Below are 13,411 nucleotides of genomic sequence, written 5' to 3'. Positions count from 1 at the left end.
GCAAGGCCAGGTCAGGAGAGGCCAGGTCAGGAGAGGCCAGGTCAGGAGGGTCGAGGCAAGGCGAGGCAAGGAGAGGCCAGGTCAGGAGAGTCGAGGCAAGGCCAGGTCAGGAGAGGCCAGGTCAGGAGAGTCGAGGCAAGGGCAGGTCAGGAGAGGCCAGGTCAGGAGAGTCGAGGCAAGGCGAGGCAAGGAGAGTCAAGGCAAGGCCAGGTCAGGAGAGGCCAGGTCAGGAGAGTCGAGGCAAGGGCAGGTCAGGAGAGGCCAGGTCAGGAGAGTCGAGGCAAGGCCAGGTCAGGAGAGGCCAGGTCAGGAGAGTCGAGGCAAGGGCAGGTCAGGAGAGGCCAGGTCAGGAGGTGCGAGGCAAGGCGAGGCAAGGAGAGTCAAGGCAAGGCCAGGTCAGGAGAGGCCAGGTCAGGAGAGTCGAGGCAAGGCGAGGCAAGGAGAGGCCAGGTCAGGAGAGTCGAGGCAAGGCCAGGTCAGGAGAGGCCAGGTCAGGAGGGTCGAGGCAAGGCGAGGCAAGGAGAGTCAAGGCAAGGCCAGGTCAGGAGAGTCGAGGCAAGGTGAGGCAAGGAGAGGCCAGGTCAGGAGAGTCGAGGCAAGGCCAGGTCAGGAGAGGCCAGGTCAGGAGAGTCGAGGCAAGGCGAGGCAAGGAGAGGCCAGGTCAGGAGGGTCGAGGCAAGGCGAGGCCAGCGGAGTCGAGTTGCGTTTTTGGACCAACGAGCAGGAAACAATGTCACTGATTAATTTAATCCTCGTTAATCTTCTGCCTTTAGGTTTCAATTGATTGACTCCCAGATTATCAGAGATTACAGACGGTTCTCATACGGCTGAATGTAAACTGAGGGTCCAGGTCTGGGTCCCATGGTAGGACGTGAGTTGGGGTGGGACCGGGAGCCAGTAGGGCAGTAGGCCAGGGGGGCTCAGGGGGGCTGAGAGGGGCTGGGAAGGGCCCAAGTGGGATCAGGGGGGCCCAGGTGGACCGTCTCAGTTCTTGCTGGTGATGAGGGTCTGGTAGAGCGGCTTCACCACGATGTGCAGGTGGAGGGCACCGTCCACCAGGTACTGGGACGTGCGGCGGTACAGGTCTGCGTCGGACAGGAAGTCCCCATCCTCCTCGGAGCTCTGGTGGAAGGTGTAGACCTGCTTCACCACTATCCGCCCCCCCTGTTGTGCCATCACCAGCACTGTCTTCTGGAAGGTCACGCCGGCGAAATCAGCGCTGGACGTGGCCGGCGTGACGATGACCCGGGGGCGTCCGCCCTCCACCCTGGTGGGCTGCATGGTGCCGGTCTCGGTGAACATGGGCCTCATGCTGAGCGGCAGCCAGCGGGGAGAGAACAGGGCGTTCCAGGTGACCCGCTTGGCGGCATCGTGGCCGCTGGGGCCCAGCTGGGTCTGGAAGCTCGTGCTGCGGTCATCGCGCGCCGGGTTGGCGAGCAGCCAGGGCGAGCCCCACGCCGCCGACAGGTAGTTCCGGGGCACGAACAGGCTGCAGTTCACGTCGAAAAACTTGGCCATCTGCGGCGGTGACACTGAGTGGAACTGGAACGACAGGTACAGTAGGTCCCGCACCGACTCCTGGTACCGGGCCAGGACCGGGGACTGGGTCTGCAGGCGGAACAGGTCCCGCGGGGGCATCATGGCATAACGCACTGACCGCAGTGCGTTCTCCGCCGTCAGGCCGTCCGGCTGGTTGTGGAGGATCCAGACCTCCAGTGCAGCGAAAAGCTCAGTCTCACTCTGCAGGACCAGGTCCGAGCGCCGCAGCAGGGTCAGGACCAGCTGGCTGCTGACCCGAGTCCACTCACCACTCTGCAGCACCGCTGACAGGTTCCAGGCCAGGAACCGCAGGCAGCTGTCCCGCAGTGCCACGTCCTCCACCTGCACCGCATACTCGTACCAGTCCGCCACGTGGCCCGCTGAGTCCCGCGCCAGGTTCTGGCTCATGTACTGGCTCAAACCCTGCTGTAGACCCAGCACCTGGTACTTGGTGGCCAGCTGGTGCAGAGCCATGGCCTGGTCCAGACGTAGCGAGACCTCGCCGCAGTACAGGTACCTGCAGGACCACAAGCAGACTGTTCAGGACTCCTGGAGTCTAGAACTCTAAACCTCCAGGACTCCAGTACTCGAGAACTCTAAACCTCTAGGACTCCAGAACTCCAGGACTCCAGGACTCTAGAACTCTAAACCTCTTGGACTCTAGGACTCGAGAACTCTAAAACTCTAAACCTCCAGTACTCGAAGACTCGAGAACTCTAAAACTCTAGAACTCTAAACCTCTAGTACTCGAAGACTCGAGAACTCTAAACCTCTACGACTCCAGGACTCCAGGACTCTAGACTCTAAACCTCTAGAACTCTAAACCTCTTGGACTCCAGGACTCCAGGACTCTAAAACTCTAAACCTCTAAACCTCTAAACCTCTAAACCTCTAGAACTTTAAACCTCTAGGACTCCAGGACTTTAGAACTCTAAACCTCTAGAACTCTAAACCTCTAGGACTCCAAGACTTGAGAACTCTAGGACTCTAGGACTCTAGGACTCCAGGACTCCAGGACTCCAGGACTCTAGAACTCTAAACCTCTTGAACTCTAGGACTCGAGAACTCTAAAACTCTTGGACTCTAAACCTCTAGGACTCGAAGACTCGAGAACTCTAAAACTCTTGGACTCTAGGACTCGAGAACTCTAAACCTCTAGAACTCTAAACCTCTAGTACTCGAAGACTCGAGAACTCTAAACCTCTAGGACTCCAGGACCCAAGAACTCTAAACCTCTAGAACGCTAAACCTCTTGGACTCCAGGACTTTAGACCTCTAAACCTCTAGAACTCTAAACCTCTAGGACTCCAGGACTCCAGGACTCTAGAACTATAAACCTCTAGGACTCCAGGACTCCAGGACTCCCAGACTCTTGGACCTTTGGACTCTTGTACCCTAGAACTCTAGAACTCTAAAACTCTAAAACTCTAAAACTCTAAAACTCTAAAACTCTAAAACTCTAGGACCCCAGCACCCAATGACTCTAAAACTTTAGAACTCTGGGACTCCAAGACTCTAGGTCTCTATGACTCTAGGACTCTAAACTTCTAGGACTCCAGGACTCCAGCACTCTAGGACTCTAGGACTCTAAACCTCCAGAACTCTAAACCTCCAGGACTCCAGGACTCTAGGTTTTGTTGTTTGGTTTGGTCCCCAGTCTTTGTTTAGTCCTGCTTCCTGGTCCAGAGGAAGACCACCTGGCGGTTCCTGTCCCCTCTTCAGTCTAGGCCAGTGCTTGGACCTGGTCTGGACAGTTAATGAAGACCCTGGAATGCCTGGCCCCGCCCCCTCCCCGTGTGTAGCCCCGCCATCTGCGTGCCTCACCTGATGAACCTGTCGAACACGGCGGTGCAGTCGGGGCTCTCCGTCAGCAGGAGGCTGCTGCTGTTCCTGCTGAGCAGGTCCTGGAACACGGGGCTCTGCAGGACCAGGACCAGCGAGTGGACGTGCACCACCTTCACCTCCTCCATGTTGGGCGTCTCCACCCTCAACATCACGTCGCTGCCGTTCCCCTGCAGTAGCAGCGCCTCCAGACGTTGCACCACCAGCAGGGAGTGGCTGATGGAGTCTGTGCTGCCTCCATCGCCTCCATCCTGCTGACCCCCATCCACCTTCATGCCTTGGGGTGGGGGGTGGGGGGGTGGGGGGGGGGGGGGGGGGGGGTGGGGGGAGTGTCAGGAGGACAAATCAATACAATCAGTTTTGCTGGGGCAGCTTCCTCCTAATCCATACTATAAATGGGCAGTGAACGCCGCTGTGCAGCGTCCAGACAGCAGAGGGTCCTGCTCTGGGTCAGGTCCGGGTCTAGGTCCAGGTCCAGGTCCAGGTCCGGCTCTGGCCCCGGCTCCGGTCTAGAGCAGGTCCGGGTCAGGTCCCGATCAGGTCTAAGTTAGGTCCAGGTCTGGTCCAGGTCAGTTTGTGTGAGGTCCAGGTCCAGGTCCTGCTCTGGCCCCGGCTCCGGTCTAGATCAGGTCCGGGTCAGTTCCATATCAGGTCCAGGTCAGGTCTTGGTCAGGTCCTGGTCTGTGTCAGGTCCGGGTCAGGTTCAGGTTCAGGTTCAGGTTCAGGTTCAGGTTCAGGTTCAGGTTCAGGTTCAGGGTTAGGGTTAGACTTGACCTGACCTGGACCTGGACCTGGACCGGGTCCGGGTGGGGTCAGGACCAGGACCAGGACCAGGTCCAAGTCCAGGTCCAGGTCCAGGTCCAGGTCCAGGTCCAGGTCCAGGTCCAGGTCCAGGTCCAGGTCCAGGTCCAGGTCTTACCTGCAGCTGCAGCGCCCCCCAGCTGAAGACAGACCATCACAAACATCATGGCAGCTCCTCGACTCAGCATCCTTCCTCTTGCCCGTCCTGCTCTGGACTGCAGGGGTCCGGATGTGGGACGGAGAACTCCTGCTCGCACCCCCCCCCACCCCCCCACCCCAACCCACCCACCGCCGATCGATCGATCACTGATTGGAAACATGCTGGGCACTTTGATTTGGACTTTCCTATCCTGGGGTATCAGGGTGGGGCAGGAGGGGGCGGGGCATGTGGGGGAGGTTGCGGGGAGTTAGATTCTACTGCATCTTCCAGATAATGCAGCATGTTGGCCACTGTTGCTTGTTCCATCTGCTGCTCTGGAAGGTTTAGTTGGGTTCTGTTGTTCTCTATCATTGTAAGAGGTTCTGGAAGGTTTAGTTGGGTTCTGTTGTTCTCTATCATTGTAAGAGGCTCTGGAAGGTTTAGTTGGGTTCTGTTGTTCTCTATCATTGTAAGAGGTTCTGGAAGGTTTAGATGGGTTCTGTTGTTCTCTATCATTGTAAGAGGCTCTGGAAGGTTTAGTTGGGTTCTGTTGTTCTCTATCATTGTAAGAGGCTCTGGAAGGTTTAGTTGGGTTCTGTTGTTCTCTATCATTGTAAGAGGTTCTGGAAAGTTTAGTTGGGTTCTGTTGTTCTCTATCATTGTAAGAGGTTCTGGAAGGTTTAGATGGGTTCTGTTGTTCTCTATCATTGTAAGAGGCTCTGGAAGGTTTAGTTGGGTTCTGTTGTTCTCTATCATTGTAAGAGGTTCTGGAAGGTTTAGTTGGGTTCTGTTGTTCTCTATCATTGTAAGAGGCTCTGGAAGGTTTAGTTGGGTTCTGTTGTTCTCTATCATTGTAAGAGGTTCTGGAAAGTTTAGTTGGGTTCTGTTGTTCTCTATCATTGTAAGAGGTTCTGGAAGGTTTAGTTGGGTTCTGTTGTTCTCTATCATTGTAAGAGGTTCTGGAAGGTTTAGTTGGGTTCTGTTGTTCTCTATCATTGTAAGAGGTTCTGGAAGGTTTAGTTGGGTTCTGTTGTTCTCTATCATTGTAAGAGGCTCTGAGAGGTTGGTTGATGTGATTTAGAGCTTTACAAATAAAGTTTAATTGAATTGAATTGAGTTTAACAGTGCAGCATGTTTTACAGTGCAGGGTGTTTTACAGTGCAGCATGTTTTACAGTGCAGGATGTTTTACAGTGCAGGGTGTTTTACAGTGCAGGGTGTTTTACAGTGCAGGGTGTTTTACAGTGCAGCATGTCTCCCTCCACCACCTCAGGCTCCAGTTACAGACCGACTTCCTGTATCTGTGTCACTGGATCATCTGCAGCTTCAGGCCAAACGTCAACCTTCATCAGGACACATCAATACCTGTGTGTGTGTGTGTGTGTGTGTGTGTGTGTGTGTGTGTGTGTGTGTGTGTGTGTGTGTGTGTGTGTGTGTGTGTGTGTGTGTGTGTGTGTGTGTGTGTGTGTGTGTGTGTGTGTGTTCACTAACTTTGTGATTAGTTTCTGTTGATTTCATTTAATTGTTGTTTTTTAAATCAGTAGTTTGTAAAGTTCCTACAAGTGAAAAACTGAAAAGAAACATTCAGAAAAACTAATGGAGTACAATTGTCCACTTCTAGTACACACCAAATAACTATGTTGTTATATACAACCTGACTTATTGTTGTTATAGCCAACCTGAGTAATTGTTTACAGTGTAGGCTGTTTTACAGTGTAGGGTGTTTTACATTGTAGGGTGTTTTACAGTGTAGGCTGTTTTACAGTGTAGGGTGTTTTACAGCATAGGGTGTTTTAAAGTGTAGGATGTTTTACAGTGTAGGGTGTTTTACAGTGCAGGGTGTTTTACATTGTAGGGTGTTTTACAGTGTAGGGTGTTTTACAGTGCAGGGTGTTTTACAGTGTAGGGTGTTTTACAGTGTTTTATTGTGTTAGTCAGGTTATAGATAACCTGAGTTATTGTTTACAGTGTAGGATGTTTTACAGTGTAGGGTGTTTTACAGTGCAGGGTGTTTTACATTGTAGGGTGTTTTACAGTGCAGGGTGTTTTACAGCATTGGGTGTTTTAAAGTGCAGGATGTTTTACAGTGTAGGGTGTTTTACAGTGTAGGATGTTTTACAGTGTAGGGTGTTTTACAGTGCAGGGTGTTTTACAGTGCAGGGTGTTTTACAGCATAGGGTGTTTTAAAGTGTAGGATGTTTTACAGTGTAGGGTGTTTTACAGTCTAGGGTGTTTTAAAGTGTAGGATGTTTTACAGTGTAGGGTGTTTTACAGTGCAGGGTGTTTTACAGTATAGGATGTTTTACAGTGTAGGGTGTTTTACAGTGTTTTATTGTGTTAGTCAGGTTATAGATAACCTGAGTTATTGTTTACAGTGTATGATGTTTTACAGTGTCGGATGTTTTACAGTGTAGGATGTCTTACAGTGTAGGATGTTTTACAGTGTAGGATGTCTTACAGTGTAGGATGTCTTACAGTGTAGGGTGTTTTACAGTGTAGGATGTCTTACAGTGTAGGGTGTTTTACAGTGTAGGGTGTTTTACAGTGTAGGATGTCTTACAGTGTAGGGTGTTTTACAGTGTAGGGTGTTTTACAGTGCAGGGTGTTTTACATTGTAGGGTGTTTTACAGTGTAGGGTGTTTTACAGTGTAGGATGTTTCACAGTGTTTTATTGTGTTAGTCAGGTTATAGATAACCTGAGTTATTGTTTACAGTGTATGATGTTTTACAGTGTCGGATGTTTTACAGTGTAGGATGTCTTACAGTGTAGGATGTCTTACAGTGTCGGATGTTTTACAGTGTAGGATGTCTTACAGTGTAGGATGTCTTACAGTGTAGGGTGTTTTACAGTGTAGGATGTCTTACAGTGTAGGGTGTTTTACAGTGTAGGGTGTTTTACAGTGTAGGATGTCTTACAGTGTAGGGTGTTTTACAGTGTAGGGTGTTTTACAGTGCAGGGTGTTTTACATTGTAGGGTGTTTTACAGTGTAGGGTGTTTTACAGTGTAGGATGTTTCACAGTGTTTTATTGTGTTAGTCAGGTTATAGATAACCTGAGTTATTGTTTACAGTGTAGGATGTTTTACAGTGTAGGGTGTTTTACAGTGTAGGATGTTTCACAGTGTTTTATTGTGTTAGTCAGGTTATAGATAACCTGAGTTATTGTTTACAGTGTAGGATGTTTTACAGTGTAGGGTGTTTTACAGTGCAGGGTGTTTTACAGTGTAGGATGTTTTACAGTGTTTTCTTGTGTTAGTCAGGTTATAGATAACCTGAGTTATTGTTTACAGTGTATGATGTTTTACAGTGTAGGCTGTCTTACAGTGTAGGATGTTTTACAGTGCAGGGTGTTTTACAGTGCAGGGTGTTTCACAGTGTTTTATTGTGTTAGTCAGGTTATAGATAACCTGAGTTATTGTTTACAGTGTATGATGTTTTACAGTGTAGGATGTTTTACAGTGCAGGGTGTTTTACAGTGCAGGGTGTTTTACAGTGCAGGCTGTCTTACAGTGTATGATGTTTTACAGTGTAGGCTGTCTTACAGTGTATGATGTTTTACAGTGTAGGCTGTCTTACAGTGTAGGGTGTTTTACAGTGTAGGGTGTTTTACAGTGCAGGGTGTTTCACAGTGTTTTATTGTGTTAGTCAGGTTATAGATAACCTGAGTTATTGTTTACAGTGTAGGGTGTTTTACAGTGTAGGATGTTTTACAGTGTAGGATGTTTTACAGTGCAGGGTGTTTTACAGTGCAGGGTGTTTTACAGTGTAGGGTGTTTTACAGTGTAGGGTGTTTTACAGTGCAGGGTGTTTCACAGTGTTTTATTGTGTTAGTCAGGTTATAGATAACCTGAGGCTGGGACCATGGGGGATTATGTGAAACACTGCAGATTAACTAACCAGGACTGTTCAGCTCAAGTTCCAGTAAATCTTCAAACAGTTTGTCTAGTTGTGTACAAACCAAATATTTACCTTCAGTACTTGTAGCCTGGTAATATTTGGTTTGTTGTACAACCGACTGTTAGCAGCTGTAAAAGACTAATTGCTGTGATTTGAGATTATTACTAAACTTTATTAACCACCTTGGGGAATTGAAACTGGTTGATTAAACTGATTAAACAGATTAAACTGGTTGAACTGGTTGGACTGGTTGAACTGGTTGAACTGGTTGAACTGGTTGGACTGGTTGAACTGGTTGAACTGGTTGAACTGTTTAAACTGATTAAACTGATTAAACTGATTGAACTGGTTGAACTGGTTGAACTGGTTGGACTGGTTGAACTGGTTGAACTGGTTGAACTGTTTAAACTGATTAAACTGATTAAACTGATTGAACTGGTTGAACTGGTTGAACTGGTTGGACTGGTTGAACTGGTTGAACTGGTTGAACTGTTTAAACTGATTAAACTGATTAAACTGATTGAACTGGTTGAACTGGTTGGACTGGTTGAACTGGTTGAACTGGTTGAACTGGTTGAACTGGTTGAACTGATTAAACTGATTAAACTGATTGAACTGGTTGAACTGGTTGGACTGGTTGAACTGGTTGAACTGGTTGAACTGATTAAACTGATTAAACTGATTAAACTGATTGAACTGGTTGAACTGGTTGGACTGGTTGAACTGGTTGAACTGGTTGAACTGTTTAAACTGATTAAACTGATTAAACTGATTGAACTGGTTGAACTGGTTGGACTGGTTGAACTGGTTGAACTGGTTGAACTGATTAAACTGATTAAACTGATTGAACTGGTTGGACTGGTTGGACTGGTTGAACTGGTTAAACTGGTTGAAGCAGTCAGTATGTGGTGTGACCACCGTTTGCCCCCCACAGTGCAACACATCTTCACATAGAGTTGATGAGGTTGCTGATTGCAGCCTGTGGATTGTTGGTCCACTCCTCTTCAATGAGGTTCCAAGTTGCTGGATTTTGGCAGGAAGTGGAACTCGCTGTCGTCTCCGCCGATCCAGAGCATCCAGAGCATCCAGAGCATCCAGACATGCTCAGTGGGGGACATGTCTGCTGAGGATGCTGGTCATGAGAGAACTGGATGTTTCCAGCTTCCAGGAATTGTGTCCAGATCACCATGAGGTGGTGCTTCATCCTGCTGCACCATCAGCTGATCGGCACCACAGGGGGCCTCAGGACCTCCTCACCGTACCTCTGCTTTCATAAGGCCCTCTATACATCACCTGCTCATACCATAACCCCACCTCCTCCATAACCCCACCTCCTCCATAACCCCACCTCCTCCATAACCCCACCTCCACCTCCACCATAACCTCACCTCTACCATAACCCCACCTCCTCCATAACCCCACCTCCTCCATAACCCCACCTCCACCTCCTCCATAACCCCACCTCCTCCATAACCCCACCTCCTCCAGAACCCCACCTCCTCCATAACCCCACCTCCTCCATAACCCCACCTCCTCCATAACCTCACCTCCTCCATAACCCCACCTCCTCCATAACCTCACCTCCTCCATAACCCCACCTCCTCCATAACCCCACCTCCACCTCCTCCATAACCCCACCTCCTCCAGAACCCCACCTCCACCATAACCCCACCTCCTCCATAACCCCACCTCCTCCATAACCCCACCTCCACCTCCTCCATAACCCCACCTCCTCCATAACCCCACCTCCACCATAACCTCACCTCTACCATAACCCCACCTCCTCCAGAACCCCACCTCCACCATAACCCCACCTCCTCCATAACCCCACCTCCTCCATAACCCCACCTCCACCATAACCTCACCTCCTCCATAACCCCACCTCCTCCATAACCCCACCTCCACCATAACCCCACCTCCTCCATAACCCCACCTCCTCCAGAACCCCACCTCCACCATAACCCCACCTCCTCCATAACCCCACCTCTTCCATAACCCCACCTCCTCCATAACCCCACCTCCTCCAGAACCCCACCTCCACCATAACCCCACCTCCACCATAACCCCACCTCCTCCAGAACCCCACCTCCACCATAACCCCACCTCTTCCATAACCCCACCTCCTCCAGAACCCCACCTCTTCCATAACCCCACCTCCTCCATAACCCCACCTCCACCATAACCCCACCTCTTCCATAACCCCACCTCCTCCAGAACCCCACCTCCACCATAACCCCACCTCCTCCATAACCCCACCTCCTCCATAACCCCACCTCTTCCATAACCCCACCTCCTCCAGAACCCCACCTCTTCCATAACCCCACCTCCTCCATAACCCCACCTCCTCCATAACCCCACCTCCACCATAACCCCACCTCTTCCATAACCCCACCTCCTCCAGAACCCCACCTCTTCCATAACCCCACCTCCTCCATAACCCCACCTCCACCATAACCCCACCTCTTCCATAACCCCACCTCTTCCATAACCCCACCTCCACCATAACCCCACCTCTTCCATAACCCCACCTCCTCCATAACCCCACCTCCTCCATAACCCCACCTCCACCATAACCCCACCTCCTCCATAACCCCACCTCCACCATAACCCCACCTCTTCCATAACCCCACCTCCTCCATAACCCCACCTCCTCCAGAACCCCACCTCCACCATAACCCCACCTCCTCCATAACCCCACCTCCTCCATAACCCCACCTCTTCCATAACCCCACCTCCTCCAGAACCCCACCTCTTCCATAACCCCACCTCCTCCATAACCCCACCTCTTCCATAACCCCACCTCCTCCATAACCCCACCTCTTCCATAACCCCACCTCTTCCATAACCCCACCTCCTCCAGAACCCCACCTCCACCATAACCCCACCTCTTCCATAACCCCACCTCCTGCATAACCCCACCTCCACCATAACCCCACCTCTTCCATAACCCCACCTCCTCCATAACCCCACCTCCACCATAACCCCACCTCCACCATAACCCCACCTCTTCCATAACCCCACCTCCTCCATAACCCCACCTCCACCATAACCCCACCTCTTCCATAACCCCACCTCCTCCATAACCCCACCTCCACCATAACCCCACCTCTTCCATAACCCCACCTCCTCCATAACCCCACCTCCTCCATTACCCCACCTCCACCATAACCCCACCTCCTCCATAACCCCACCTCTTCCATAACCCCACCTCCACCATGGGAAACCCCACCTGTGAGGTGGGCGGGGGGGGGGGGGGGGGGGGGGGGGGTTACCTCAGCGAAGGAGAAGTGCTCACTAACAGATTTAGACATATTTGTCAACAATATTTGAGAGAAATAGGTCTTTTGTGTTTATAGAATGTGTTTTATGTTTTACATCTTTGAGTTCAGCTCATGAAAAATAGGTGGATGGTGGTGGTGTGGATGGGGGGGTGTGGATGGGGGGGGTGTGGATGGGGGGGTGTGGATGGTGGTGGTGTGGATGGTGGTGGTGTGGATGGGGGTGGTGTGGATGGTGGTGGTGTGGATGGGGGTGGTGTGGATGGGGGGGGCAATCCTGGGCGAAGTGGGTGTAGAGGAGGGGGTTGAGGACACACCCCTGGTGGTGTTTGTGTTTCTCAAGATTGACAAAAATGACCCATTGTAGTTATTGTAGAGTTTGTTTTTTCTTTGAGTTTTTGTTGTCATGGAAACAAAATATTGCTGTCTGATCTGGATAAAGTCTCAGTGAGCTCACAGCTGTATTTACATGCAGTGACCACTGGGGGGGTAGAAAAACTACAGCTTTCAATCACCCCTCCTCTCCGCCTGCTCCTCCCCCTGCTCCTCCTCCTCCTTCTCCTCCTCCTCTTCCTCCTGCTCCTCCTCCTCCTCATCTTTCTCTCCCTCTCCCTCCTCCCCATCCTCCTCCTCCACCTCCTTCCCCGCTCCTCCTCCTCCTCCCTCCTCTTTCTCTCCCTCCTCCCCCACCGCTCCTCCTTCTCCTCCTCCACCTCTTCCTCCTCCTCCTCCTCCTCCTCCTCCTCCACCTGCTCCTCCTCCTCCTCAGTCACAGGGAGCAGAGCAGCAGTAAACACTGGATGTGACGGTAAGAGCAGCAGATTCACTTTGTTGGATTTTCTTCTGAGAACAAATTCCAGGGTCTGGACAGGGTCTGGTCAGGGTCTGGTCCAGGTCTGGTCCAGGTCTGGTCAGGGTCTGGTCCAGGTCTGGTCAGGGTCTGGATCTTCTGTGTAACAGGGAATAGCAAGGCTGTGCTGGTCTGTAGTGGTCCATATTGGTCCTGGTTGGTCTGGTGTTGGTCTGGTGTTGGTCTGAAGTTGGTGTGAAGTTGGTTTAATGTTGGTTTGGTGTTGGTGTGATGTTGGTTTGGTGTTGGTGTGATGTTGGTTTGGTGTTGGTATGAAGTTGGTTTGGTGTTGGTGTGATGTTGTTTTAGTGTTCTTCTGATGTTGTTTTGGTGTATGTTTGATGTTGGTTTGGTGTTGGTGTGATGTTGGTTTGGTGCTGGTTTGGTGCTGGTGTGATGTTGGTTTGATGTTGGTTTGATGTTGGTTTGGTGCTGGTTTGATGTTGGTTTGATGTTGGTTTGGTGCTGGTTTGATGTTGGTTTGATGTTGGTTTGATGTTGGTTTGATGTTGGTTTGTTGTTGGTTTGATGTTGGTTTGATGTTGGTTTGATGTTGGTTTGTTGTTGGTTTGATGTTGGTTTGATGTTGGTTTGGTGCTGGTTTGGTGCTGGTTTGATGTTGGTTTGATGTTGGTTTGATGTTGGTTTGGTGCTGGTTTGATGTTGGTTTGATGTTGGTTTGATGTTGGTTTGATGTTGGTTTGTTGTTGGTTTGATGTTGGTTTGATGTTGGTTTGGTCCTGGTTTGATGTTGGTCTGATGTTGGTTTGGTGTTGGTGTGATGCTGGTTTAATGTTGGTTTGGTGTTGGTGTGATGTTGGTTTGGTGTTGGTATGAAGTTGGTTTGGTGTTGGTGTGATGTTGTTTTAGTGTTCTTTTGATGTTGTTTTGGTGTATGTTTGATGTTGGTTTGGTGTTGGTGTGATGTTGGTTTGGTGCTGGTTTGGTGCTGGTGTGATGTTGGTTTGGTGTATGTTTGATGTTGGTTTGGTGTTGGTTTGATGTTGGTTTGATGTTGGTTTGGTGCTGGTTTGGTCCTGGTTTGATGTTGGTTTGATGTTGGTTTG

At 50.4% G+C, this 13,411-nt stretch overlaps 1 protein-coding gene across 1 annotated transcript; it reads right to left on the bottom strand.

Annotated features, from left to right (window-relative positions):
• Positions 1 to 984: 984 nt before the first annotated feature.
• Positions 985 to 3,656, bottom strand: btbd17a (BTB (POZ) domain containing 17a; the record flags this gene model as incomplete). Its single annotated transcript, XM_080477652.1, has 2 exons — positions 985 to 2,056; positions 3,364 to 3,656. The coding sequence occupies 2 exons, from the start codon at positions 3,654 to 3,656 to the stop codon at positions 985 to 987; spliced, it is 1,365 nt and encodes a 454-aa protein (XP_080333778.1).
• Positions 3,657 to 13,411: the final 9,755 nt, after the last annotated feature.

Source organism: Lipophrys pholis (assembly GCF_963383615.2).
Source record: "Lipophrys pholis genome assembly, chromosome: 1".
Taxonomy (NCBI): Eukaryota; Metazoa; Chordata; class Actinopteri; order Blenniiformes; family Blenniidae; genus Lipophrys; species Lipophrys pholis.
Note: the sequence above shows the minus strand (reverse complement) of the source record. Positions and strands in the feature narration are given on the sequence as shown.